Below are 27,446 nucleotides of genomic sequence, written 5' to 3'. Positions count from 1 at the left end.
CCCCAACCCCAACCCCAACCCCAACCCCGAAATTTAAATTCTTCTTTTATATTTAATTAGGTTATTGAATTATAAATATTATTTTAATAGCATAATTAATATCATACTCTTTTATATGTAAATAAAGTAATTAAAATCATTATTTATTTAAATAATCCAAATAAAATTTATTATCATAATCAAGTAAATCTTAATTTTTTATATTATTGTCTAGAAAAAGTAATGGCTTGTTTAATGGAATTAGTTTTAATTTGCTAAATTTAATTTGATTTTTTATAAATAAATGAATTCTGATAACTAAAATCATTTCTAATAATCAAAGTTAATTTATATTATGTTTTTATTTTTTTATATTTTTTTATATTTATGAATGCTTTATTTTTATTTAATTATTAACTTAAAATATAAAAATTCCTAAAATTAAAAAAAGACACTTTTATATTAATCAATAAACATAATTTTTTATATAAATAATATAAAAATTAAATTAAACTTAAAAATTTTTTCAATGATTTTATTTAGCTTTCCTTAAAAAAAAACTTAATTTAAATAAATTTAAAAATACAAAGAACTAAAAAAAGTAAAAATAAAAACTTTAAATTAATTATTATAAAATTTATTTATTTTATTTAAAAAGTTTTTAAACTCAAACTTAGAAGATCATTATAAATTATATATCAAACTTAGGTAAAAAACAAATTATCTTCATTTATTTTTTTAATTATTTTAAAGTTTATTTGATCTTTTAAATAGCTTTTATATTTCAAAAGCAAAAATTTAATATTTTCAATTTTACTATTATGCTTTTTCCAAATAATGAGATAATCTTTTTTTTGAAAGTTTGAAAAAAATTTTTTATCTTTTTAATAAAAGAGCTTAAAATATTGATGATTTAGAGTTGAAAAATTTAAGTTGTACATTTCAAAAATGCTTAAATCTGGAAAATTTAAGGATTTGCTTAAGGTAATTTGCTAATTGATTAATGAAATAATTTTATATTATTTTATTGAAAAGAGTTAAACATCAATCATTCAAACATAAATATTTTTTGACTTAGATAACTTGTTAAATTATACATGACTTTTTAATTTAAATATTTACTTAAATTAATTATCTTATTTTCATAATTTATTTTGAAAGCTAAAATTAAATAACTGACACAGGAGTTCAGTATTTAAGTAGCCATTTATCAAAATTAAGCAATCTCTCAACTTTAGCAGTAGAAATACAGTAAATTAATTTAATATATTTTGATATTTAAATTAGCTAAGAAAATATGTTTAAGAAAATTTAAATTAGCACAAAAAATATACTAAACAGCATTTAAATTACTTAAATAAATTACAGTTTAAATAATTAATTAATTAATTAATTATTTCTCCTGTATAAAGTTGTTATTATTTTTTATTTTACATTTCCTCATAATTTTGTTATTTTGTATTTTCAATTAAATGTTAAATATTTAAATTTTAATAGAGAAAATTAAATAAGCTCTAGAGGTTTATTTGTATTGGATTATGGATTAACTTAGAGCTATAGTTTAACAAGTTTAACTCTTTAATTAAGGTAAATCTGTTTTAAATTTATTTATTTTTTTAACTTTATTATTTTACTAATGTATATACTGTAAATCATCATATACACACACGCCACGACCATTAATTTTTAACCTGTTTTTGGTAGGTTCCAAAATTTATTTAAAAATGTAGTTATTTTGTATCTTTTAGGTGCTAATATATGAGGATTTACAGTTTTTGCCATTTCTCTAATTCGATAATTATATAATTTTAGGAGATAATTAATTATTATTGAGAGAATTATATTCTTAATATCTTTATCAATAAAGTTTAGATGAAAAAACAGTATAAAATAATTTAGAGTAAGATTTTGGATTTAAAAATAACTCTAGACTTGAAAGCTTAACTTTAGACATTAAGTAAATTGAATTAATTTTTATAATTGAATATTTTTTAAGTGAAGAAAATATAAAATGAATAATTTAATTTAAAATTTATATTATTTTATTAAAAAACTAATATTATTTAATATATTTTTTTTTCTATATTGATTATATTTTAATTTTATAAATTTAAAGAAACTTTTAATTAATTGATCAAAGCTCATATAACTTAGGTTCTCGATTGGCATAACATACTTAACTTATATCTTTAATCATAAATCTCAAGTATTTATCAATTTATTATTTACTCATTATTTTTTTAAAACTAGGTTAATCTAGTAACGTTTTTTTCATATTTGAAGTTCATTAACTTTTTATTATTTAAAAATTCAATTTATTTATTTAAATTTTGCTTGTTTGGACAAAATTTTTTCACAAACAAAATTATTCATTTATTTATAAAAAAATAAAATTTTACTTTTTTAATAATATTAATATAAATTAAATAATTAGTTATGCAGATTTATAGAATGATGGAGTCTCAAATTTAGGAAAAGGAATAGCTAAATGCTTAAATCTTTAAACTATCAAGTTATATTTAAGGTAAATTTTGTTTCTTCACAATACATTCTTAATATTATTTTACTAAATTTTATGTAATATTTTCATAGGATAACTATCTAACTAGTTATTTCAATTTTTTTGAACTTATTTCGTTTTTTAGCTTAAATTATATAATAACATAAATCTATTATTTAAAGAGTTAATAATATTACTCATAAAGGGATAACAGATTTAGCATAAGGATTTTCAAAGTGTCAATATCTTTCAAGTTTTTTACTAGATCTCAGGTTTTTTTCTATTTAAATATTTTAATTGATTTAATAAATAAAAAATTATATAAAAAAAGAATTAAAATTATTTGTTTTATTGCAATAAATTTAAATAAAATTTATTGATTTTATTTTAATTATTAACTTAATTTTCTTTTAAATATATTTTTATTCAAAAAGATACAATTTTATTTAAGATTAAGCAATTTCTGATTTATGCATAGGATTAGATAAATGTCAGAATATGAAAAATTTAAAAATCTATTTAAGGTGAAATTTATTTTTATTTAAAATTTATAAATTTAATTTAAAATGTATTTTTAAATAAATCTTTACTTTATATTATCTAATTAATTTCTTTCAAATTTAAAGCAATAATAAAATTTAAGAAGAAGGAGCTTTGTAACTGTGTTCACACTTATAAAAGTGTTTCAAACTAAAAACTTTATCGCTCTCTTTAAAGTAAGATTATTTTACTTGTTTCAAATTATTTGAAATACCAACTTCTAAAATTATTTTTTAATTAAAAACTTTTTCTGTTTTAAAAGCAACAATATTATTGGAAAAAATTGCATGAAAAAATTATAATACAAAACCTTAAAAGTAGTCAGATTAGTTAAGCTTAAACTAAAACTATGATTTGAGACTATTTTTTCTATGCAGAAATATATATAAAAATATATATCATTTATTAATAAGATCTAAAAATATATTCGAGTATGATAGAGAAGTTAAAATATTTATGTAATTAAAAGTGTTTATTCTAAATGACTTTTGTTTTTAATTAAAATTAAATACTTTTTTAATTTGATATTTTCATTATAATCATCTAATTTTTCAAAATTTAAAGTTTTTATTATTTATATATACCTTATATTTAAAATTAAATTAGTTTTTAATCTAAATTTTTAATATTATTGAAAACTCTGAATTAAAAAAAATACTTTTAAAGAAAAAAACTAACTTCATATTTTTTTTCAAAAATAAATTTTCGAACTTATATATATTTTTTATATTAGATTATATTCCAAAATATACTTTTAAATGTTAGATTTTTTTTAAAATTTTTTTAATATATTTTGAGAAAAAATATTTTAAACTGAATAAATAAATATTGTTTCTATTTCAGTTTATTCATATTTATATTTATATTTGAAATATTGATATAGGAATAATTAAAACAATTTTTATACTTCTACGAAAATATTTACAAAAAACAATATTCTAATTAGTTAATATTTCACTCAAATTTATTTAATTTATGGACACTGTTAAAATTATATCATATTGATTTCTTATATTCCTTGCATTTTCATGAAAAAGTAATACCTTTAATTTAAATCTATTTTTTCTAATCTTTGGTCTTCTGCAATAATAATATTCTCTCTTTTTGGTAAGTCAAGTAAAGTAAATTACTTATATTTCAAGCAGAATATGACTTCTAATTTTCTCATCTATGCACTATCAGAGATCTTTTAATCAAAGATGTGTACACCTTACTTGACTCTTGTGTTAAGTCTACCTTCAACTGCAGTATTTGAAAAAAAGTAAGATTATGCTTGTTGGAGAGAATTGTGTTATTGTTGTTATGTATTGAGTTATTTTAGTCCAATACAAAATGTATATTGAGATTCTTGATTCTAAAATGGCTTAAATTCTAATTAAATTTTATATAATTAATTAGCCTTTATGCTTTTATAGTGATAGATTTCTGAATAATTCTATTAGTTTATACATTTGATTAGTATAGTATTATTTGGAGCAACATTTATTATTTAGAAGGAATTTGGAGTAAGAGGGGTAAATTAGTATACCTTATTATAATCAAAAACTAAGTTGTTTGAAATGTGAAATTTATTCGATATATCAAAACTGTATTAATTTACTATATGATAAAGATTTTTGTTAAATACTTGAATATTTTCTTAAATTTATTTTATTTTTTATTCATTCACATGTTCTTTTTGGCTTTCATTTAGTTTTATTTCTTAAATATAAATAGTTTTGGTTAACTTTAGCAATTCATAAGAGATATCTTTTTTATTTTAGTGTATGAATTAATGAATTGTTTCCTTTTTTAAATCATCTTCACCTTTAATTTAGTTGGAAGGTAAAAAAAGTTATTTGAATGTTTCAAGTTGGTTGTTAATGGTTTACAGATTATTTTCTACTTGCTAATAAAAACAATCTTTCTTATTATCAAAAGTTAATATTTTTCCAATGATGTCAATAATACTCGATGTGATATCTTAAAATCTTAGCTAAAATGATTATTATTACTTTATAAACCCTTGAGTTTTTTGGAAGCTTTCTAATTTAGATTATAAGAATTGAGTATTTTCTTGTTTCTTTTGATATAACTCTAACAAAAATTATGATAACTCTAAACCTTAATTCGTAGAGTCAGACATATAATCTTTAAAGAGAGATAAAAATTTACCCTTTTAAGAAATTTGATTATAGGATTTTAGAAGGTCGATCTTGTCAAAAAAATGTTATTAGGAATTTTATTGAATATATTTTTCAATACTTTGAATAGAATTTATAACCTTATTCTTTAATTCTTCCAAAAATGTTTTTGCTTGTTATAATGGATTATTATATTACTATGAAATGTACTCATTATATAAATTACTGAGAAGCTTTTTATCTTTTAAAATAGGATACTTCTTTGAAATAGGGTTATCTATAGATTACATATTTAAAATATCGCTAATCAGTATCAAATTTTCACCTGACAAATCATTAGATACGATACATTTTTAGCAAGCTCCAATTTAACGCTGCTTTTGTGAGCCTATTTGCAAATATTCAATATCTTTATCATTATGATAAGAGCACTTCTTTTAATACATTTAAGGTTGTATGAGGTTTTACATTTTAAGATTTTCTTTTAAGTATTTAATTATTTTTTAATTAATAATTTATACTTTATTCACTCTTCCTTTTATACCTCACAGAATTAAATCAAATATTTTCTCATGATTTATTTGATTAATGACTTTTTTATTAATAAAAAATAAAAGTCTTTTATCTCAATTAAATATTTTCTTCTAATTAATTAATTATTAAATAAATAAATAGGGCAAAGAGAAAATTAATTAAAATTGTCTATTATAATCATAGGTTTCTATTGTTAAAAAATATGAAAAAAGATTTTACTCTGATTTTTCTTTAAAATAAATTATATTAAATAATATTTAATATTACTATTTGATAATATTTCAATAATTATAAAATATCATGTTTTGTCAGTTCTTCAATGCACTATTATTTGCTTAATTCAATTAAAAAAAAATTATATTAAAACATTTATAAATTTACTTTTAAAGATGAATTATAGGAAAAATATTCATCTATATGTTTAATTAACAGAATTTAAAACAAATATAAACAAATATACAATATTTTATTACTAAAACAAATTCTATTTTGATAAAACTTAAATGCTCTAAACAAAATAAAATAAAAAAATCAATTAATTTAATTACAATATTTTTCTAAATTTACTGTTATTATACCGTAAAACCTATTTATTATGGCGAGGGGAATGGGCGAGGAATATCTTTTTTAGAAAATAATAAAAAATTAATTTTTCTTAAAAAATTAAAAGGCATTTTTTTTAAAAATAAAATCTCAGGTATATCTGATAAATTCTGACAAAAAAAAATAAAAATAAAAAACAAGAAGGCTACTTAGTATTCAATTTTTAAATAAAAACTTATTGAAATTCAGCTGACTTTGTGTATCCAGTCAGCGGAATTTCAATACCTGGATTGGCAATATTATTGAGAAGTCTTAACTATTATTGTTAATTTTAACTGTAAAATAAACAAGTTAGAAAGAAAGATTATTTTAAAAAATATAAATTTAATGAAAAAAGATTAATAAATATTAGATATTCAAAGAACTTATTTGTAAAATGAAATATTATTATTAAATTTAATAAAATTTAAATAAAAGAATATTTACCTTTAAAATTAAAATAATTAAAAAAGTTTTCATAAAAAAACAAAAAACCAATATAAAATATTCATCATCTACTATTTTAACTACATCAACGAATTTGTTTTAATTATTTAAATTCTATGATATTTATTTCATCAACTTGTTGGGTATTTATAAAGAAATAAAACTCTTTGGTTAAATCAATGCTTTCTAGTTTATTATCTATGACATATTATCTGTTTGGAAGATCACTTAGAGTGAATTGTTTATTTTTAAGGCAGAATTGAATTTCTAATTTTCGCATTTATTGGCGGCAAGGTATTCCTTAATTTTATATTGTAATGCCTTAATCAAGTTATATGCTTTAAGCGTTTAAATAATGTTTGCTTGATAAAACAAACCTCTAATTTCTTTGATAATTATTAGGAAAATTTTAAATTGCAACTTCAAAAGTATATTAATTTTCAGATTGTAAAAAGGGTTTGATCTCTAACTAAACTCGATAGTGTTACTAATTATCGATTTTTAAAGTGTTAAATATTTCTATAAAGTTATTTTGATTTTAATACTTTATAATATAATTATTATTAGGATGAATTTTATTAATTAATGCTGTATTATATCTAAATTAAACAAATTTACCCAGTTAATTATAATCAATATCAAGATTATTTGAAATATAAATGTTTTTTGATAAGTCCAAAAAATAATTGTCAACAGCTCTCGTATTTTCTATATTAAATTATTCAATTAAAGTTTAGATTTGAGAGATTTTATTTTAGTTTGAATTTTATTTTAGGTTAAAATCTAGTTAATTTTTTAAACTTAGCATCTTTTGGAATAATTATATTGATTCAAACTGTTATAATTAACAGTCTTAATACATGAATTGTTAAAATGATATTTTTATTGAAGCTTGATAATTCATGACTGAATTCTGAGGTTAAAATAATGAATTATTATACTCAAATTATTAATTTATTCCTATCAAATTATTTTCAATCTACTTGTAAAATGAATCATTATTCTCATCAAATGTTATTATTTTTTTAATAAAATCTACAATATTATGACTGATTTTTTGAAGCTGTTCTTTAATTGGTTATAATTTTGATAAAAGTGTTTGAGTCTTTTCAAATTATCTTAATTTTTCTGTCAAAAATTACACATTACTTTCTGATTTCTGATTTAATTCATTTAAAAATACTTTGAATTTTTAACCTTTGTCATTTGTATCACTCATATAATCATTAAAGTTAGTTAGAAATTCACCTTTTTAAGCAACTTTGTTATATGAATTAATAAGACCAATTTTGTCAACAAAATGCGTATCTTGCTTTTACTTCAAAGCATTTTTGATAAATTATAAAGAATTAGCAAATATTTCATTATATTCTTCGATTTATTTTGATGGATCCAAGTATCCTAATGAATTGTAAGATGCTGAATATTTCTTAAGAATATCATTACCTTTAAAATGAGGGTAACTTTAAGATATTGAGTTTTCATTTTTCATATCATTAAGAATTGAATTTAATGTCATCAAATTCTATCCTTATAGTCCATTAGCTGTTATACACTCTACGCATACTCCTATTTATTTTTATTTCTAGTCACCCGTTTGTATATAGATAATATCTTAGCCTTCATGAATTTCGCATTTTTTTTCAAATTATTTGTTTTATTATACTTTTTCACTCATTTTTTTTTGTTATTTTTTATTTTTTTTAATTGTTTATAATTTTTATCTAGGTTTTTATCTGTATTTAATAAGCCATTTTTTTTATTAATCAGAATTTATCCAAAAAATTTTGTCAGAATTTATTTTATTAAATCAGAATTTATTTTATTAAATAAAAATTTTCCGATAAATTTTGTCATTTAATTAAATAACAAAATTTATCAGATTTAAAAAAAAACAACAACATAATTTATCAGTTTATTTTTATTAAAAAAAGGAGAAAGAAAACAAATTTTTTAATTAATTAATAAAAAAAAGGTTAGCTTATCAAATATTTTTTTGTGTATCATCTATCTAAATATTTGGATTAAAAACAATAACTTTGAAGAAAAAAAATGAACAAAGCTATTTATTTTGAAGTAAACTTACTTGAATAAAAATTGCTTGCTTAAACATTTTCTGTTAATTAAAGAATAATATTATGTTTGAACAAGTACATATATGTATGTATTTGAACCCTTGGGTTCAGTCATCTTGTGGCCACTTATTGGTTAATTTATTTTCAGAAATTTATCTTAGTTTAATTATATAAATTGCACCCTTCCTCCTCCTGAATTAAAAACCATGTGTATATGAGTTAAAAGCATAATAATCTGATATGTTCTTTTAATTTATTTCATTAATAACCAGAGATAATAATGTTTCAAACAAAAAATAAGCTATAAAGCTTCTCAATACAATTTTTCACAAGAAGTATCAAAACAGCCGCCTCTTCACCAACAATAATTCAGCTTTTCCATAAATCAAGGAACTAAGATTTTGGTTAGTTAGATCAAATAGTGTCTTCTAATTAAGTATATATTTTAATAAATCAAAAGTAACTTTTAAATATAAAATTCTAAAAATAATTTCATAAGGAAAAAGTTGTTTATAAAAATAATTTGATAATAACTCACAAATCAATTAATATCTTATATAAATTTTATTTTTTAATAACAGTAAATTAGATAAACATTTTCTTTGATGAGATATAATTTTAAATAGACTTTTTGATAGACTGCAAAATAAAAAATTATTATGAGATCTTTTAGGTTTAGATAAAATAAATAAATCAAAGAGAGGCATTTTCATAAACAGAATACAATTTTAATTTTTTACAGATATCTTTACTATTTGTTGAAAAAATTAAATTGATAAAAATTAATTTTGACTTATTTGTTTTAAATATTTATAGTTTTTTCATAAATCCGCCAAAAATACTTAAATTTAAAAAAAATCTTTCTTATTTATTTGGAATAAAAGTTAAAAAAAAAATTATAAAGGATAATAATTGACTTGATATTTATATTCAAAGCCAAATTCTAAAATTTATTTGTAAAATATTTTTTAACATTGAAATGTTTTTAATTTTTTATTCATAATAAATTGGTTTCTATTTCATATTATTCTATTTCTAATTTGTATATGAAAGATTGATTTAAGAATAACTAAAGCAATTTAATACTTCTATGAAAACATTTACAAATATACAATACTCTAATTAATTAATGTTTCATTCAAATTTATTAATTTTATGGACACTGTAAAAACTACATTATATTGATTTCTTATATTCCTTTAATTGCCATGAAAAAGTAATATTTTTAATTTAAATCTATTTTTTCTAATCTTTGGTCTTCTGCAATAATAATATTCTCTCTTCTTGGGAAGTCAAGTAAAGTAAATGACTTGTTTTACAAGCAGAATATGACTTCTAATTTTCTCATCTATACACTATCAGAGATATTTTAATTAAAGATGTGTACACCTTACTTGACTCTTGTGTTAAGTCTACCTTGAACTGCAGTATTAGAAAAAAAGTAAGATTGCGCTTATTGGAGAGAATTGTATTATTTTTGTTGTAAATTGTACTATTTTAGTCCAATACAGAATGTATATTGAGATTCTTAATTCTAAAATGGCTTAAATTCTAATTAAATTTTATATAATTAATTAGCCTTTATACTGTGTTAGTGAGATATTTCTGAAAAATTATATTAGTTTATACATCTGATTAGTATATCATTATTTTGAGCAAGATGTGTTATTTAGAAGGAATTTGGAGTAATACGAGTAAATTATTGATGTTTGTTATAATTATAAATTAAGTTGTTTGAAATGTGAAATTTATTCGATATTTAAAATATGTACCAACTGGTTATCTAGTAAAGATTCCTTTCAAATTTTGTAAGATTTTCTTAAATTTATTTTATTTTTTATTCATAATATACCACATGTTCTTTTTGGCTTTCATTTAGTTTTATTTCTTAATTATAAATAATTTTAGTTAACTTTAGCAATTCATAAGAGATATCTTTTTTATTTTAGTTTATGAATTAATGAATTGTTTCCTTTTTTTAGTTATCAACTATAATTTAATTGGAAGGTAAAAAAAGTTATTTGAATGTTTCAAGTTGGTTGTTAATGGTTTACAAATTATTCTCTACTTACTAGTAAAAACAATCTTTCTTATTATCAAAAGATAATATTTTTCCAATGATGTCGATAATACTCAATGTGATATCTTAAAATCTTAGCTAAAATGATTATTATTACTTTATAAACACTTGAGTTTTTTGGAAATTTTCTAATTTAGATTATAAGATTTGAGTATTTTCTTGTTAATTTTTATTTAACTCAAACAAAAATTATGATAATTATTACCCTTAATCGCCAGATTCAAGTATATAATCTTTAAAGAAATCTAAAAATTTACCCTTTTAAGAGATTTCTTAATAGGAATTGAGAAGGTCTTCTTTGTTAACAAAATATTATTAGGGATTTTATTGAATAGATTTTTCGATATTTACAATTGAATTTATAACCTTATCCTTTAATTATCCCAAAAAAGTTAGTGTCTCTTTTAACGGGTCTTTATATTCCTATGAAATGTACTCACTTAATATATTACTTACAAGTTTTTTATCCTATAAAAAAGGATATTTCTTTGAAATAGGGTTATCTTGGGATATATTTAAAATATCTTTTATTAGTATCAAATTTTCACCTGACAAATCATTAGATGTGATACATTCATAGCAAGCTCCAATTTAATTTTGCTTTTTTTAACCTATTTGCAAATATGTTAAATAATTATTCGCATGATAAGAGCACTTCTTTTAATATATTTGTGGTAGCATGAGTTTTTATATTTTAGGAATTTCTTTTAAGTATTTAATTATTTTTAATGAATAATTTACAAAAATTAAACTGTTTAGACTATTTATTTTATATCTCAAAAAATTTAATCAAATATTTTCCCATTATTTATTTGACTAATGATTATTTTATTAATAAAAAATAAAAGTATTTTTATCTCACTTTTTAATATTCTAATTAGTTATTAGATAAACTGGGTTAATTATTTATGGTCTTAATTAATTAAAAATTAGTTAAAAGTGTAAATTATAATCATAGGTTTCTATTGATTAGCAATATGATAATTATTCGCATGATAAGAGCACTTCTTTTAATATATTTGTGGTAGCATGAGTTTTTATATTTTAGGAATTTCTTTTAAGTATTTAATTATTTTTAATGAATAATTTACAAAAATTAAACTGTTTAGACTATTTATTTTATATCTCAAAAAATTTAATCAAATATTTTCCCATTATTTATTTGTCTAATGATTATTTTATTTATAAAAAATAAAAGTGTTTTTATCTCACTTTTTAATATTCTAATTAGTTATTAGATAAACTGGGTTAATTAGTTAAGGTCTTAATTAATTATAAATTAGTTAAAAGTGTCTATTATAATCATAGGTTTATATTGCTTAGTAATATGATAATTATTCGCATGATAAGAGCACATCTTTTAATACATTTGTGGTAGCTAGAGTTTATTATATTTTAGGAATTTCTTTTAAGTATTTAATTATTTTTTAATGATAAATTTACTCAAATTTATACTGTATTGACTAATATTTAATCAAATATTTTCCCATTATTTATTTGATTAATGATTATTTTATTAATAAAAAATAAAAGTGTTTTTATCTCAATTTTTAATATTCTAATTAGTTATTAGATTAACTGGGCTAATTAATTAAGGTCTTAATTAATTAAAAATTAGTTAAAAGTGTCAATTATAATCATAGGTTTCTATTGCTAAGTAATATGATAATTATTCGCATGATAAGAGCACTTCTTTTAATATATTTGTGGTAGCATGAATTTTTATATTTTAGGAATTTTTTTTAAGTATTTAATTATTTTTTAATGAATAACTTACTAAAATTTTTTCTGTATTGATTAATTATTTTATATCTTAAAAAATTTAATCAAATATTTTCCCATTATTTATTTGATTAATGATTGTTTTATTAATAAAAAATAAAAGTGTTTTATATATTCTAATTAGTTATTAGATAAACTGGGCTAATTAGTTAATGTCTTAATTAATTAAAAATTAGTTAAGAGTGTCTATTATTAATCATAGGTTTCTATTGCTAAGTAATATGAAAATAACATTTACACTCTAATTTTTCTTTAAAACAAATAACATTTAATAAGGTATTTTTATCTTATAATACATTTTAAACAAATAAATAATAAGCTATTATTACTATTTTATAATAATTTCAATAATTATAATTATTAATTATAAAATATCTAGTTTAAATTGTTTTTCAATTCACTATTTTTTGCTTAATACAATTAAAAAAAATAATGTTAAAAAATTTATAAATTTATTTTTTAATATAAATTATTTACAGAAAGCATATTCATTCATATTTTTAATTAACAGAATTTTAACAAACATATATAAATTTACAATTTTTTATTTGTAAAAAAATTCTATTTTTGGTAAATTTTTTATTAATTTTTTAAATATATTTTGAGAAAGAAAAAAAATTTTATTCACCATAAATAAATAGTTTTTCTATTTCAACTTATTTATATTTATATTAGTATGTATTTGAAAGATTGATATAAAAATAATAAAGCAATTTTTATACTTCTACAAAACATTTACAAATATAATAAATATTTCATTCAAATTTATATAATTTATGGATACTGTAAAAACTAAATTAAATTGATTTCTTATATTCCTTTTATTTTCATGAAAAAATAATATCTTTAATTTAAATATATTTTCTCTAATCTTTGATCTTATGCAATAATAATATTCTCTCTTTTTGGGAAGTGAAGTAAAGCAAATTACTTATTTTACAAACAGAATATCACTTCTAATTTTCTCATCTACACACTATTAGAAATTGTTTAATCAAAGATGTGTACACCTTACTTGACTCTCATATTAAGTCTCCTTCAACTTCAGTATTTGAAAAAAAGTAAGATTGCGCTTGTTGGAGAGAATTGTATTATGTTATTGTAAATTGAGCTATTTTAGTCCAATACAAAATGTATATTGAGATTCTTAATTCTAAAATGGCTTAAATTCTATTTAAATTTTATATAATTAATTAGCCTTTATGCTTTTTTAGTGATAGATTTCTGAAAAATTCAATTAATTTATACAATTGATTAGTATACCATTATTTGCAAAATTAATTTTAAAATATCAAATCTGTATTAACTATCTAAGTAATCAAAATTTTTATCAAATTGTTTAAATTTTTCTTAAATTTAATTACTTATATAGAAAAGTTGAATTTATTTAATAAAAGAGAGATAAAAATCTATCAATAATGTTATTTTAATATATTTAACTTTATAACAATTAATACAAAAATTAGAGGAGAACCTATTTATATTAATGATAAATTTTTTATGTAATAAGAAGATTTAATTTAAAAAACTTTTAATTTCAAACCTCTGGAAAATTGAGATTTCTTTTTAAAACATAAAAATTAATTAATAGTTAAATATATACAATTTATACGTAATTATGCTATATTGTTTAATTTTTTATTGTTTTCAATTTCCACCAGAAAAATGCTTGCTTGTAGAGTAGAAATCAATTTTTCTAAATTTAACTAAGGTTTCAAACCAGCTTCCTCTATATTTTTTCATCACTTCTATTGATTTTTTATCAAAGAAAGCAATGATAATTTGTGCAGTAAAACAAAGTAGTACAAATACTTAGGATTCAAATCCTGTCATTTTAAAAATAATACTAGTAGTTAAGGCTGTCAATATCAAAGAAAAAAAGTAAAACAAGAAACCAATAAAAATAGAACTACACCTTCCATTAGGTTCTTTATTCAAACAGCAGCAACAAGAAAAAATTTTAATTATGACTGGTGGAATTAAAGTGAAAGCCCAATATAACGCAACAACAATTATTAAACCAAGAAACATAAACTCTTTACCTTAGAATCCATCGTTATCATCTCCTCTAACATTAATTCTACTAAATAAGCTTGTAAAAAGTCTTTGCAAAATTATGAAATTAATCATAACGTGTTTAATTCTATGATACATTTTAAATTCCCTAAATGAATAATCTCCTGCCTGAGTTAGGTAATATCCATTTAAATATTCTTAGTTTCCTCCATAGCTTTCAACAACCTATTTTTACTTAACTTGCTTAATTTACTATGGGACAAATGGTTGTTATTAAAATTATGGGACAAAAATGTTGTTGTCCTGTTAGTTTGAATTCTAGTTTTAAATATATAAATTTGTTAAATCTGGTGATGGACCATTTTATTTATCCATATCATATGCGGGAACTTAAATAGGAGATTGATTGTTATTTTGGTGTTTATTTTTTGCATTTAAGTGCTAGTTGAATTTGCTGTTTTAACTTTATGTTTCAAAGTCATTGGATGCACCATTTCTTAAATGAATTTGTTAATTACCATTCTGCTAAACAAAACCTATCTATTGATTTGTAATCTATTAGTCATATTTTATTGTATTCTAGATATCATCAATAAAATTTTCTACATTTTTTCTAGAAAAGAAGTACCACCCAAAGTGGACTGAAACTATAAATATTATATTTAAAATCCCAATCACTTTTGAGTATGTATCCCCTCTATTTTCAAAGTTTTTTGAACTTTCACAAGTACCGTTACTTTGTAAGCTGTATCCACCATAGCACTCAATGCATATATTATTAAGATTATCACAGTTATTACAAATACTAAGATCACAGGGGTTTGGTGGTGGATTTTATTTTGACGGTTATCCTAAGTTTTGCGATTACCCTGCATTTTGTGGAGGATTAGCAGGTTAATTTGAGTTTTAACTTTGATCTTACTAACCCAAACATGTATTATTGGTTGAAAATATGATCAATATACAATAAACTAGTAAATTTACTTTCATACTCACAGATTTTGAAGACTTTAGATTTAATATCTACTAAAAAAATAATAAAAAAATAAATTAAAAACCTTCAGATTTTAAAAATTAACTTATGGATTATTATTATCCGGTATTTTGTTATATAATTATTTAACTAATTGAATAATTTTTATATTTTTGTATATAATTATATTATATTTCATCAGAATTATTAATATATAAGTATCCTTTTCTTTTTTGGGTTTAATTATCTCATATTTTTATATTGTGGACTGCATTACTTGGAATCATAAAAATTAACATAGTAAATGAATTAATTTTTGATTTATTATCTAGATTAATCATTCATGTTTTTTAGATAAGAATCATTCTTTTTATATTTTAATTATCTCATATCTTTAAAAATTTAAAGAGATTGTGTAATTTTTTAGAATTATTGTAATTTTATTATAATTACTTACAAAATAAACAAATATCTTATTTTATACATACTATAAATTATGGATAATAAATAATATGCTAAAAAATTTTCAAGCAAATTTAAAGAAAAATGTTAAATTATTTAAATATTAATACATATTTACATTTATTTCAAAATTATTTTATTTTATTTTATTTTGGTTTTTTATTTTAATCAAATTATGTTTGACCATATCCTATATTTACTTCTTTAATTATGTAATTATCTATTATAATATTTGGGTGAAATGGAATAGTTTTTGAGATAGAATTATTAAATTTGATTAATTTATTATAATTTTTTAATTGTATTAAATTATTAAAATTATTTAATCGTTATATTTTTAAATTTAAATATTTTGGAATTTCATTGATTGGTCAATTAAAAATAAAAAAAATTCTAAAAATATTAAATGTTTTCAAATATTTTTTAAATGGTAAATTTTATGAATAAATTTTTGGTGTGGAAGTTATAAAAAAGATGTATTCGATTAATAGTAATAAAAGTATTACTTATTGCATATACATCATATAATATGTTTGTTTATTTTTATATAAGTATACTAATAATCAAATTTTAATGATGTAGTGGTTTCAGGAACTCTTATTATTTTAGAAATTATAGGGAATTTACAAGAGTTTTAGCTAGTCTCGTGACCTGCCTATAAACCAAATTTCATTTTTTGGAAGGAAAAAAATATTTGATAAGCTAAAATTAAATAATTAATTTCTTAAATTAAGGTTCATAAGATTATATGCCATTTTTTATTACAAGTATTTATATTCATAAATTTCTAGACAATCTAATCCATTAAACTCGAGTCAAGATAAAAAATTTTCAAATATATTTTATATTGAGTAAAATTGAAAAAATATATTTTCACATAATTAAAAATCCTAAGATTGACTCTTTCTTGAAACAAAAAATAAAATTATTTAGAAAACTTTTATCTATACTACATTATTAATTGTTATTTAGCCAAAAATTAAAAAAAGTTAAACTGAGAAGAATTAATTTAATTCTTATTTAAAATAAATGTGTTAGCTACTTAAACATACAAAATCTATTAATATAATTTAAAAAAATTAATTTCTTTAATTGTTATCTAATTAACTTTTAATTTGATGTTAATTCATAAAAATCAGATTCATATACAAAGAATAATTAATTTTTATTAAAATTATTATAAAATTTATAGTAGAACTTTTTTTAAAACAGAAATATAAATACAAAATTAAAGAAATTTTTAAATAATTAAAAAATATAGTAAGATAAAATAAAATTCAATTTTTGAATTTTATTCATACTAAAATTTCAATTTCAAGAATGAACTTACTTTTTAAAAGGTTTTAAATGAATAGTACATTATTTTTTAAATCTAAAACACAGGATATAAAATTTATTTATACTATTTTAGTTAATTTAGATAAATATATGTAATTCTTTAATATTTTTCATACAATTTCCCTTAAACGAAAAGGAGAAAAATGTAAATATTTTTAAAAACAAAATAAAAAAAATATAAAATAAATGCAAAAACACAGACCATAATGATTAAAAATAATTGCATTTTCATTTAACAAAAATTTTTTATTAAACTGGCTTTTGTAAAAAAGAATATATTTTGGTTTATAAAAATAGAAATATTTAATTCAAATTACATTTCCAATTTGATATTAATATTAAATAATGAATATAATTGAAAGATGCTAATTGGTTTGGCTATTTTCTTATTAGATAAGTCAAATTTGTATTTAATATTCTTTCATTAATTAGATAAATTAATTTTTCTATTTCATAAGATTTGATAAGATCTTTATTAATATTTATAACTTTACTGCTTTGATCTAGCTTTTGATGATAAAAAAGATTTAACAGATTTCTTTTCGAAGATAATTATTAAATTTGAGAAAAAAATCCTTTATTAGTAATAAATCTTTTATAGATTTAGTAAAAGAAAATGTACATACATTAAATACTTAATTTATTAATAAATAATATTAAAATACGAAAGGGCATAAATTAATTCATTAGGAAATAATATATTAAAGATTTGATTTAATAATTACTTAAAATGAAATAAACAATACTGATTTTACTCGCTTTAAGTTGTGTTTTAGGTACATAAAATCCTTTATTTTTAAATGAAACCTATACCACTGGTCTCATTACTATCAAAAAATCAAGTGATATCTTTTACTGGCATTTTGAATCAAGAAGTAATCCCTCTGAGGATCCTATAGCTTTCTGGTTAGCTGGAGGTCCTGGTGCCTCATCTATGATCTCAGTTCTTGCTGGTAATGGTCCTTACAGATTGAATTAGTAAGATTAAACTTTAGAAACAAACATATATGCTTGGAATAATTAAGCTAATATGGTCTTTGTGGACTAGCCTGTTGGAACTGGTTTTTCAAATGCTGGAAATGGTGAATTAACTAAAAGCGAGAGTGAAGTTGAAGAAGATTTTTACTAATTCCTTTTAGGCTTTTTTGAATAAAATCCCTAGTATATTGGAAGACCACTTTACCTTACTGGTGTATCATATGCAGGCCATTTTGTTCCTGCTATAGGTGCAAGTTTAATTAAGAAGAAAGACCCAAAAATTAACTTATAAGGTCTTGCTATTGGTAATGGTTGGGTAAATATTTTTTTTATTTTAATGGTTTATCAAATTTACACTTTAATTATTTAAGCTAAAATTTACCTAAATTAGCAAAATTTAATATTTAATACAATAAAGTTTACTTTATTACCTATAATTTGGTATGATTAAAAATTTTTTTAAGTTTGATAATAATTTAATAAATTATAAAAAAATTAATAAAATTGTAAATATTAAAATAAACATTAGTATTGAGATACTACAGTAGTAAAATTAAAGAGTATTTTTTAGTTTTTATTATGATACAATTAAATTTTAAAAGGTTTTTTTAATAATATTTTTTATTAATAGGTAGATCCTTAAATTTAGTACCCTTCTTATGGTGAATTTGCTTTCAAAAATAACTTGATTAGTTCTTATGAATACAATTTAGTTGCAAAGCCTACCTTATCTAATTGTTCTAAATTAATTGCTAAAAAAGCACCTTATAAAATTTTTAAGCCTATTTGCATGAGAGGTATGTATGATATAGTAGGTAACGAAGAGAATCCTAAGTTTGATGTTTACAACGTCAAATGTACTGGACCTGATTGCGAAAGTGCTTTCAATGGCTTATCTGATTATTTTAATAGAGCAGATGTTTAGGCTGCTTTAGGAGTCTCAGGAAGAAACTGGTAAATAGAATCTGATCCAGTATATGATGCTCTTGAATATGACTATGACTTAAGCTATGCTTAAGATGTTGCTTTTGTTTTAGAAAGTGGAATTAAGGTACTAGTTTACTATGGTGACTTAGATTTTATATGCAACTATATGTAAAAAAAATTTATTTTCTAAATATTTTTTAATCTTTTTATTTAATATTTACAGCGGAGGGCTTTAATGGGCTGAAAACATGAATTGGAGTATGTAAAAAGATTTTTAAAACGCAGAATTCTAAGACTATCTTGTAGATGGAAAAGTTGGAGGTTAATTTAAAAGTGCTGGTAAGTTTTCATTCCTTACAGTAAATCAATCAGGGCACATGGTTACAGTAGATCAACCTGCTCTAGCTTTGCAAATGTTTAATTAATTTATTTCTAATTAAAACATCAGAAATAAAGATTAATATTGAGTATATATATAAATCAATAAATAAATTTGTCTTATCTTAAAAAATTATTATAAACTAATCAATAATTATTATATTTAAATCTTAAATTACCCTTTAGATTTAAATCAATTACTTATTAATAAATTACAAAAATGTTAAAATTAAATATAACCTTTCATCAAAATATTTATGAAAATAAATCTTGTTTTATTAATAACAATCAAGCATTACTTACTTGCAAATAATTAATTAATAATCTTTTTTTTCTTCATAAACATGTATTCGAGAAATATTTATTGCAATTTGATTTAAAATTTGTTTAATCGAACATTTAACTTTACTGCTTTTTACGTATATTTTGTTAAAATAAAAAATTTAAATATACATTAATTAAACTTATAATAAAGTGAATAATTTCTTTAAATATTTTACTTATTTCTATATAGATATCTTTAATTTTGCTTTTTATTTAATATGTGATAAATATTCATTAGTTAATATAATTTTTCCCTCACGATGTCCCTGCCATGCTTAAATGCAGAAAGAAATATTTTCTGCTTGTAGTTCAAAAATATTAAAAGAAAATTAGTTGAGAATGCAATAAGTATCAAATAGATATTTATATGTTCTCATATAACAATATTTATTTTTTATTTAATATAAGAAGATTTATGATCACCCCAATAGCTTAAACATATAAAAAATAATTTATGGTTGCTATAGATTGATTAAATTGGCAATTTTATCATATAAAAGTTTTTATCTGGCATAAACTATACCTCCAAATTAATTGAAAATAGCAGCAAATATCATTTTTGTTTAAATAGTTAAATATGATTGTGCTAAATTAATTGAGCTGATATTAAGTGTGTTGCTGCAGAAGATGAACATATTTTTTCAAAAAACTAAAGTAGAACATTCAAATTTCTCACTTTTTTGAAAATGAAGCTTTTTTAGAAAGTTATTTTATATCTTATCAATATTTTTTTAAATAATAATGATAATTTAAAAATATTGGATTATTAATTAGTAGGATATTCATAAATCTGCTATTTGAAAACTTTTAAAATGTTCTAAATTTATGAAATCAAGAAAAATCTGAAGAGATCATCAAAGAATTGATTAATATTTGAAAGAAAACAAATTATGTAATTAAATAAAATATTTTGATGATTGTAAAATAATTTTAAAGTTTTATCAAAAATTTTTAAAAAATAAAATAAATGGAATATTAAATCCCATTAAAAACAAAAATATATTATATTTGAAGAAAAGCTAAATATTAAAGTCTTTATTATAGCATTAAATTTAATATATTAAAGATAATTGAAATACTTTTATTTTTATAAGCTTAAATTTTAATATTTGATTCATTTACTAGGTTTTATAAATTTTGGATTTAAAGGTTCATCAGGAGTGTTTTAATTTTTATAGATATGTCTTGTTAATTGTATTTTGTTGCTTGATTTGACCATACTCTAGGGAACTAAAGTAGGAAATTATGGTATAGGCATCAGTTAAGTCTATTGCTAAAGAGAAGCTTATTAATTTTCACTAGCTTCAATTAATTAGGTTAACGCTTTTATCATTTCTGGAGGAGGTGGAGGAGGGGCAGGCATATTTTTATAATTAAAGCTCTATTTAATTGTTTATTACATTTATTGGCTCAAACCTGAATTTTGAGTTTAGTTGTTTCTATTTTCTTGGTTAATGAATACTTATTCTTTTTCTTCTTGAATTTAGTTTAATGGAATATTTATTTGAGGTTGAAATCCCATTTCGTTAGTATATTCAAATTATGTTTATTAATATGGATCAAACATGGGCATTTAAGGAGGATAAGGCATTTAAGGCTACTAATAATACATCTAATTTTGAGGAGGATAACCCATTATGTGATTGGTTTAATAAGGGTTATAATTTTGCCCTTAATTAACCCTAAAAAGCTTCGGTTTATTCGAAAAAGCTCTATCTAACTTCCCTTAATTAGAATCCATTAAATTAAATTTTCAAGTATTATTTAATTTAAATCAATCTTTCTTAGTAAAGAAAAGCAAATTGTATCTTAAAATACTGTTTTTACTAATAAATTTTGAATTTAATCAAATAATAAAGGTAAAATTTATATTTATAATGAAATCAGTTTATGCCAAACTATAAAAATAAAAAAATGAATGTAAAAATATATAATTTAAAAACCTAATTTTAATAGTAATTATTTTAAATAATAAAATGATATTTAAAATATAGATAGATAGACTAATAAATAAAGTTAAAAAATTTAATATTTAAAATAAATAGTTAATACTTTATAATATTTCAGTGAAAATATATTTAAAACGAAATTATTATTTAATGTTATCTTTCTAAGTTTGGCACTTAAAGGATCAAAAAATTTACCCAAAATATACATGGGTCAAGTATATAGATAATTTATTGATGGATTTACAATAAAAAATTTCAATTTGGGATAAAACCTTTTGTCATTTTTTAACGAATACTCAGTTTATTAAGGTGTACGTACAGTTATACAGATTTTAATAGTATAATATATAAAATATTTCTTTTATTCAAATATTAAATGAATGAATAAAGATAGAATTATATTATATCTAAGGCCTTTAAGCAAAACAATTTAATATTCTAAATATTATTAAATAAATTTATATCTGTAGTACAATCTATATGATATGATTTTAAGCAGTAATCAACTAAATATTTTTGAATAAAATATTATATGATAAAATATTATATCTGATAAATAAAATATACTATAAAGCTTTAAAGTTAAAATAGAAATCAGAAAATACTTGATTTTTTATTCATATAGAAATTAATATAATAATTGAGAAATACTTTTTAATTTGAAATAGTAAACAAACAAATACTTATTTTAGTAGGGATTGAAGGTATTCAATTATGTTAATATCAGTTTTTAACATTCTCAAGATTCTATTTTGCTTTTCAATCAAAAAATATATAATTTGCCTGATAGATTTTAGATAATTTCTTTAGTTTTGTTTGTTTCTTTGCTGAGATATTGAAAGAAAATAAATAAATAGATTGATTAACTAATCAATAATTTAATTAATTTGTGTAAAAATTATCAGCAAGCAATCTTTAATTGAATAAATAAATATAAACAAAGATTTATTTTTTAATAGCTCTAAAAACAATAATTATTATCATAAATTAGTAAATTAGTTAGGGAAAATGGCATAGATGTTAAATAAGGGGATAGAGGATGTTTATAAGTTTAAGAAAGAAATTAAAATCACAAACTTTAAAATCAATGCTATGGATGAAAGCAATAACAATCTTTATTTAGGTGATTAGAATGGAAAGCTTTACAAATACACAATTTACAGAAAATCTACAGAATTCTTATCAGAAAATCCAACTATTTCTAAATAACTTTGCAATCAAAAAATTGATTTGATAAAAGCACTTCCATTTGGTAAAGATCTGCTAGTAATTGCGAATTCATAATTATTTCACGTTGATGGAGATTCTTTGCAAACTAAGTAGTAGATTAATGTTGGAAGTATAGTGAATTTATATTTAAATGAAGCAAGCACTCACAAAAATGAGGTTCTGGTTTAATTGAAAAACAACAAATTAATCATATTAGAGTTTAATATTAACACAGGAGAATTCGTTTCAGAAAAGTAACCAATTTTATCTTTATCAGACACTCCATTAACAGTAGCTTTTCTAGCCAATATGATTTACTATGGTAGCCAAATTAATATTTTATATTTACATTCAATATATTTTAATTTAAATAAATTTAGGTACTAAAAAAGAATATTTTCGTATTGACTTAAACAAAAAAACTGCCCCTGATTCACTACCCTCGATGAATATTGCTTTTTCACCCTAAATAAAAGTCACAGATAATGATGAACTTTTGATCTTAGTCACTAACAATAACACAGGCTTATTGATTGGAGTAAAAAAAACTTAGTATTATTAAAGTGTTAAAGCTTATATATCTAAAAATATTCAAAAAGCAAAAAAAAAATCTTTGTTAAATAATTCAAAAATTATAAAAATAAAGGCAGAAACATAAAATATAAAACAATTTGATAATTCTAAATAAATATTTAAAATTTAATAGATAATATAATATTTTTTATATATCAGGATTTTAGAAAAGAAAAAAGCATTTCAGAATAAAATAGCATATTATTAAAATAGATGAATTATGTTTATTAATTATTTTGATTCAATGAAAAATTTGTTTTTTTAGCATTCATGAAATCTAAAGTACAAAGAAAATTATTATTAAAAATTAATAGAAAAAAATGAAATCGTTTATTAAGCACATTCCTATCACAAAAAATATCTCCTTACCCAAATTAAACATGAATTAGCTTATTAATTGAAATAATCTGCTTGCCAATCAACTGTTTTATTTTAAAATTTGTTAATTTATAGAAATTATTAAAGACAAATATATTGAAATACAAAATGGACTTTTTTATTAATATTAATAGAGAGATTGCAATTTAAAACCTAGAGCAACATTTGAACCTTTGGTAAGGCCTATTGTGTAGATCTAAGTATAGAAGCCATACTTGATTATATTGTATGAGAATTGCTTTTAAATATTTAATATGCAAGATTCCAAAAAAATGTAAGAAACAGAAATTTAATTAGGACCTGCTAAAAGAATCATAGCTTCTTAGGGAAATATTATTTATGCCACTCAACAAAAGTTAGTTATGTTAGAAGAAATTCCTTTTGAGACTAGAATTAATGAATGCTTTAAATCTTGTAAAATTGAAGAAGCGATGGCTATTTTCTCCCAGTCAGTAACAAAGGACAATCCTTCTTACAAAGATAAAGAGGAAGCTTTCAATATTGATGCTGCTTGGAATCTTTTGTAAGTTGGAAAGTTTAGAGAAGCCTCAGCTAGATTTGAAAATAGAGATTCTATGACCTATATCAGAGATTTTGATATTAGAGAGCTTTTAGCTTTGTTTAGAGATTTGATTCCAACTGATATGTTGGGCAAAATTACTTTTGACAACCTTAAAAACATATAAGTTATCATAGGAAGATAATAAGTAATACTTTATTCATTCACTTTTGAATTAAAAAAATAACTATGAATTAAATCATAAAGTTTTTAATTAGCTTCTGAAAACTCTGAAAAAAAATTATATTAATTAATTAATAAAAGAGTTTTTGTTTCAAAGATTGTAAACTATATTTTTATTTACATTAAGGATCAATAAGTGAAGGAATTTATGGAGAGAGAAGCTTATGAAATGCTGGTCAATATATTAGAAAGAATGAGAATAAAATATAGTAAGCCTCAATACAAATAATTTGCAAACCAGAAAATGACTTATAATATTTCATAGTATACTTTGGTTAGACAAGAAAAGGACTTAGAGCTTTCAGAGTTATAAAAATTGATAGATTTTGCTTTGATTAAAGTTTGTTTAAAGAGAAAAGAGTATTCCAAAAAGCTTTGTGATCTATTTAGAGGAAAAGAACCTATTAACTGCAAGTATTATTATGATGAAATTCATAAGGCTTTATTAGCTGATTAAATAGATTAGAAAGACCCTTAAATTATAGCCTTTTTCTATGAAAAGTTTGATAGAATCAAAGATGCTTTAGAAAGATGGAAAATTATAGGTTCTTAAATGTAATCAAAATATGAAACTCCATGTAAAGAAACAATAAGAATTCTTCTTGAATAAGAAGACAGGTAAAAAAAAACTAAAAAAATTATTTATTTACTATAATATTTGAATATATAAAAATAGCAAGAGAATTATAGAATACTTACCTTGGGTTATTAAAAAAAATTATGATTTTGCTAGATAATTCTTTAAAGATGTTAAGGAAAGTGTGATGCCTCCAGAATAAATGCTTAATTTAATCAGCGACGGAATATATTAACCTAATGAATATAGTCTAGCAGATAAACTAGCAGAAATTTATTTGGAAATTATTATCACTTAAAAAAAAGTTGCAGAAAGTCGTTTCCACAACAAATTGGCTATAATTTATATTAACAATTTGTTTAATATAATTCCTAAAGATACAAAATTCGAAGCTGCAAGGTTAACAGAAAGTGGAAAAAAAATATACGAAAAATTTAAAGCTTTTTACACTGACCCTAATTCAAACTATGAACCTTCTTTCCTTCTTGAAAAAGTACAAAACAGTTGGTTGATTTAAGAAGAAATTTACTTTTGTGGAAAGGTAATTCATTTTTTAATTAATAAAGATAAATAAATAAATAATTTTTCAGCTTTAATTTTTTCTTAAATTTAATTTCTTAAGTAATAAATATGTGTTGAATCAAAAAAAGAAAGAAAAAACAAATTAAAAAAACTATTTTCTGTAATAAAAATATTTTTTGAATTAAAATATATATTTTTATTGAATAGAGCAAGAAACATATAGAAGCTTTGAGGAAGTTGATTGTTGATTTGAATAGCCACTCAGAAGCTGAAAACTATTGCTTATAAAATAATGATATGACTTTAACAACTATGTTCCATATTTATATGGATATCTATTTATCAGCTAAAGATTTGCTATTAAACAAAGATAAGGTTGATATCACTAAGAGAGAAGAATTTACTAATTTCCATTAGACATGGCTGAACAGAATTAATATATTTTTGAAAAAGTATAGCACTCACCCATAATTAGATACTCTAGAAGTATTAAAGAGGATTCCTGATGACTGGGTGCTTTAAGAATTTACCAGCCAAAGTTCTGGTGAAAGTTTCACAGCAAATGATGGATTATACAGTTTCTTAACTTAAACTATTTCTTCTTCTCTTCACAATAGAAGATAAGTAAGCTGTGCTAAAAATTTAAGTGAAATGGATTTGTAAAATGTAAAGTATAATTTAACCAATGCAAAAAAGGCATATGTAAGAATATCAGAAGAAAAGAAATGTGCTATTTGTCATAAATCAATAGGTGATAAAACAGTATGTGTTTATCCAAATGCTGTTGTTGCAGACTAAAAATGTGTTAGCAACGGTTAATCATTAACAATTTGTCCTTTAACTAATCAAGACTTTGAAAAAACATTTAGAGGATGAAATAAACACTCTTTATCAAGCAATAAATTCTGTTTAATCTTTTATAAATTATAACAAATAATAACCAAATTAATTAATTCTATGTATTTTTATTAATTATTTGATTAAAATATGATAATATTTATTGCAAAAATCAAAATTATTTCATTCTGAGTCAAAAATTTATGATTTTATTCTTAAAAAATCTTTATCTTTTTGGCTTTCTTTTAGTTTTTAATCAAAAAATATCTTAAAAGATTTAATAAAAAATACTACTTTTATTTATTCCTTAAAAAAAATTGAAGAATACATTTTCACCATTTTTAACAAATTTATTCTTAAAATGTCAATTTTAAATAATTTATGAAATTTTTGTTTAACTTCTTAAATAAAAATCTTTGCACAAATGAATTCATTTTAAACTCTTTTGTGATAAAATTTAACATTTTGACTCTGATAAAAATTATATTATTTATTTTTTATATTGAAGAAAGCTACAATTTTTAAAGCTATTTTTTTAAAATGTGCATTTAGTTTTACTCATAATGTTCTTAGCTAATTTAATTTATTATATTGATATTATACAATTTGAGTATTCGTTAG

At 20.4% G+C, this 27,446-nt stretch overlaps 8 protein-coding genes across 8 annotated transcripts; 3 read left to right on the top strand and 5 right to left on the bottom strand. All coding sequences in view use genetic code 6, as the record gives it.

Annotated features, from left to right (window-relative positions):
- Positions 1-982: 982 nt before the first annotated feature.
- Positions 983-3,372, top strand: TTHERM_001141652 (kinase domain protein; the record flags this gene model as incomplete). The annotated part of the gene is made up of 9 exons (XM_012797854.1): positions 983-1,230; positions 1,477-1,566; positions 1,847-1,936; positions 2,096-2,185; positions 2,414-2,503; positions 2,662-2,751; positions 2,914-3,003; positions 3,106-3,195; positions 3,282-3,372. 9 exons carry the CDS (start codon positions 983-985, stop codon positions 3,370-3,372), a joined length of 969 nt encoding a protein of 322 aa, XP_012653308.1.
- A 605-nt stretch (positions 3,373-3,977) lies between these two features.
- Positions 3,978-5,612, bottom strand: TTHERM_001141651 (hypothetical protein; the record flags this gene model as incomplete). Its single annotated transcript, XM_012797853.1, has 4 exons — positions 3,978-4,390; positions 4,469-4,547; positions 4,620-5,213; positions 5,283-5,612. 4 exons carry the CDS (start codon positions 5,610-5,612, stop codon positions 3,978-3,980), a joined length of 1,416 nt encoding a protein of 471 aa, XP_012653307.1.
- A 1,923-nt stretch (positions 5,613-7,535) lies between these two features.
- TTHERM_01141650 (hypothetical protein) lies at positions 7,536-8,383 on the bottom strand (the record flags this gene model as incomplete). Its single annotated transcript, XM_001030137.3, has 2 exons — positions 7,536-7,618; positions 7,903-8,383. 2 exons carry the CDS (start codon positions 8,381-8,383, stop codon positions 7,536-7,538), a joined length of 564 nt encoding a protein of 187 aa, XP_001030137.2.
- A 2,530-nt stretch (positions 8,384-10,913) lies between these two features.
- Positions 10,914-11,541, bottom strand: TTHERM_01141630 (ADP-ribosylation factor family protein, putative; the record flags this gene model as incomplete). Its single annotated transcript, XM_001030135.2, has 2 exons — positions 10,914-10,938; positions 11,066-11,541. The coding sequence occupies 2 exons, from the start codon at positions 11,539-11,541 to the stop codon at positions 10,914-10,916; spliced, it is 501 nt and encodes a 166-aa protein (XP_001030135.2).
- A 2,748-nt stretch (positions 11,542-14,289) lies between these two features.
- Positions 14,290-15,648, bottom strand: TTHERM_01141620 (transmembrane protein, putative; the record flags this gene model as incomplete). Its single annotated transcript, XM_001030134.1, has 1 exon — positions 14,290-15,648. The coding sequence occupies one exon, from the start codon at positions 15,646-15,648 to the stop codon at positions 14,290-14,292; it is 1,359 nt and encodes a 452-aa protein (XP_001030134.1).
- Positions 15,649-18,027: 2,379 nt separating this feature from the next.
- TTHERM_01141610 (serine carboxypeptidase family protein) lies at positions 18,028-20,020 on the top strand. Its single transcript, XM_001030133.2, has 3 exons — positions 18,028-18,725; positions 19,041-19,504; positions 19,560-20,020. Exons 1-3 carry the CDS (start codon positions 18,048-18,050, stop codon positions 19,801-19,803), a joined length of 1,386 nt encoding a protein of 461 aa, XP_001030133.2. The 5' UTR covers positions 18,028-18,047; the 3' UTR covers positions 19,804-20,020.
- Positions 20,021-21,152: 1,132 nt separating this feature from the next.
- On the bottom strand, positions 21,153-21,674 carry TTHERM_01141600 (hypothetical protein; the record flags this gene model as incomplete). Its single annotated transcript, XM_001030132.2, has 1 exon — positions 21,153-21,674. The coding sequence occupies one exon, from the start codon at positions 21,672-21,674 to the stop codon at positions 21,153-21,155; it is 522 nt and encodes a 173-aa protein (XP_001030132.2).
- Positions 21,675-22,881: 1,207 nt separating this feature from the next.
- Positions 22,882-27,024, top strand: TTHERM_01141590 (transforming growth factor-beta receptor-associated protein, putative). Its single transcript, XM_001030131.2, has 6 exons — positions 22,882-23,518; positions 23,577-23,734; positions 24,282-24,854; positions 25,017-25,507; positions 25,566-26,007; positions 26,196-27,024. Exons 1-6 carry the CDS (start codon positions 22,996-22,998, stop codon positions 26,862-26,864), a joined length of 2,856 nt encoding a protein of 951 aa, XP_001030131.1. The 5' UTR covers positions 22,882-22,995; the 3' UTR covers positions 26,865-27,024.
- The last annotated feature ends 422 nt before the right edge of the window (positions 27,025-27,446 follow it).

This window comes from Tetrahymena thermophila (genome assembly GCF_000189635.1).
Source record: "Tetrahymena thermophila SB210 genomic scaffold scf_8254630, whole genome shotgun sequence".
NCBI classification, from domain to species: Eukaryota; Ciliophora; class Oligohymenophorea; order Hymenostomatida; family Tetrahymenidae; genus Tetrahymena; species Tetrahymena thermophila.
This window is presented reverse-complemented; position numbering and strand designations above follow the sequence as displayed.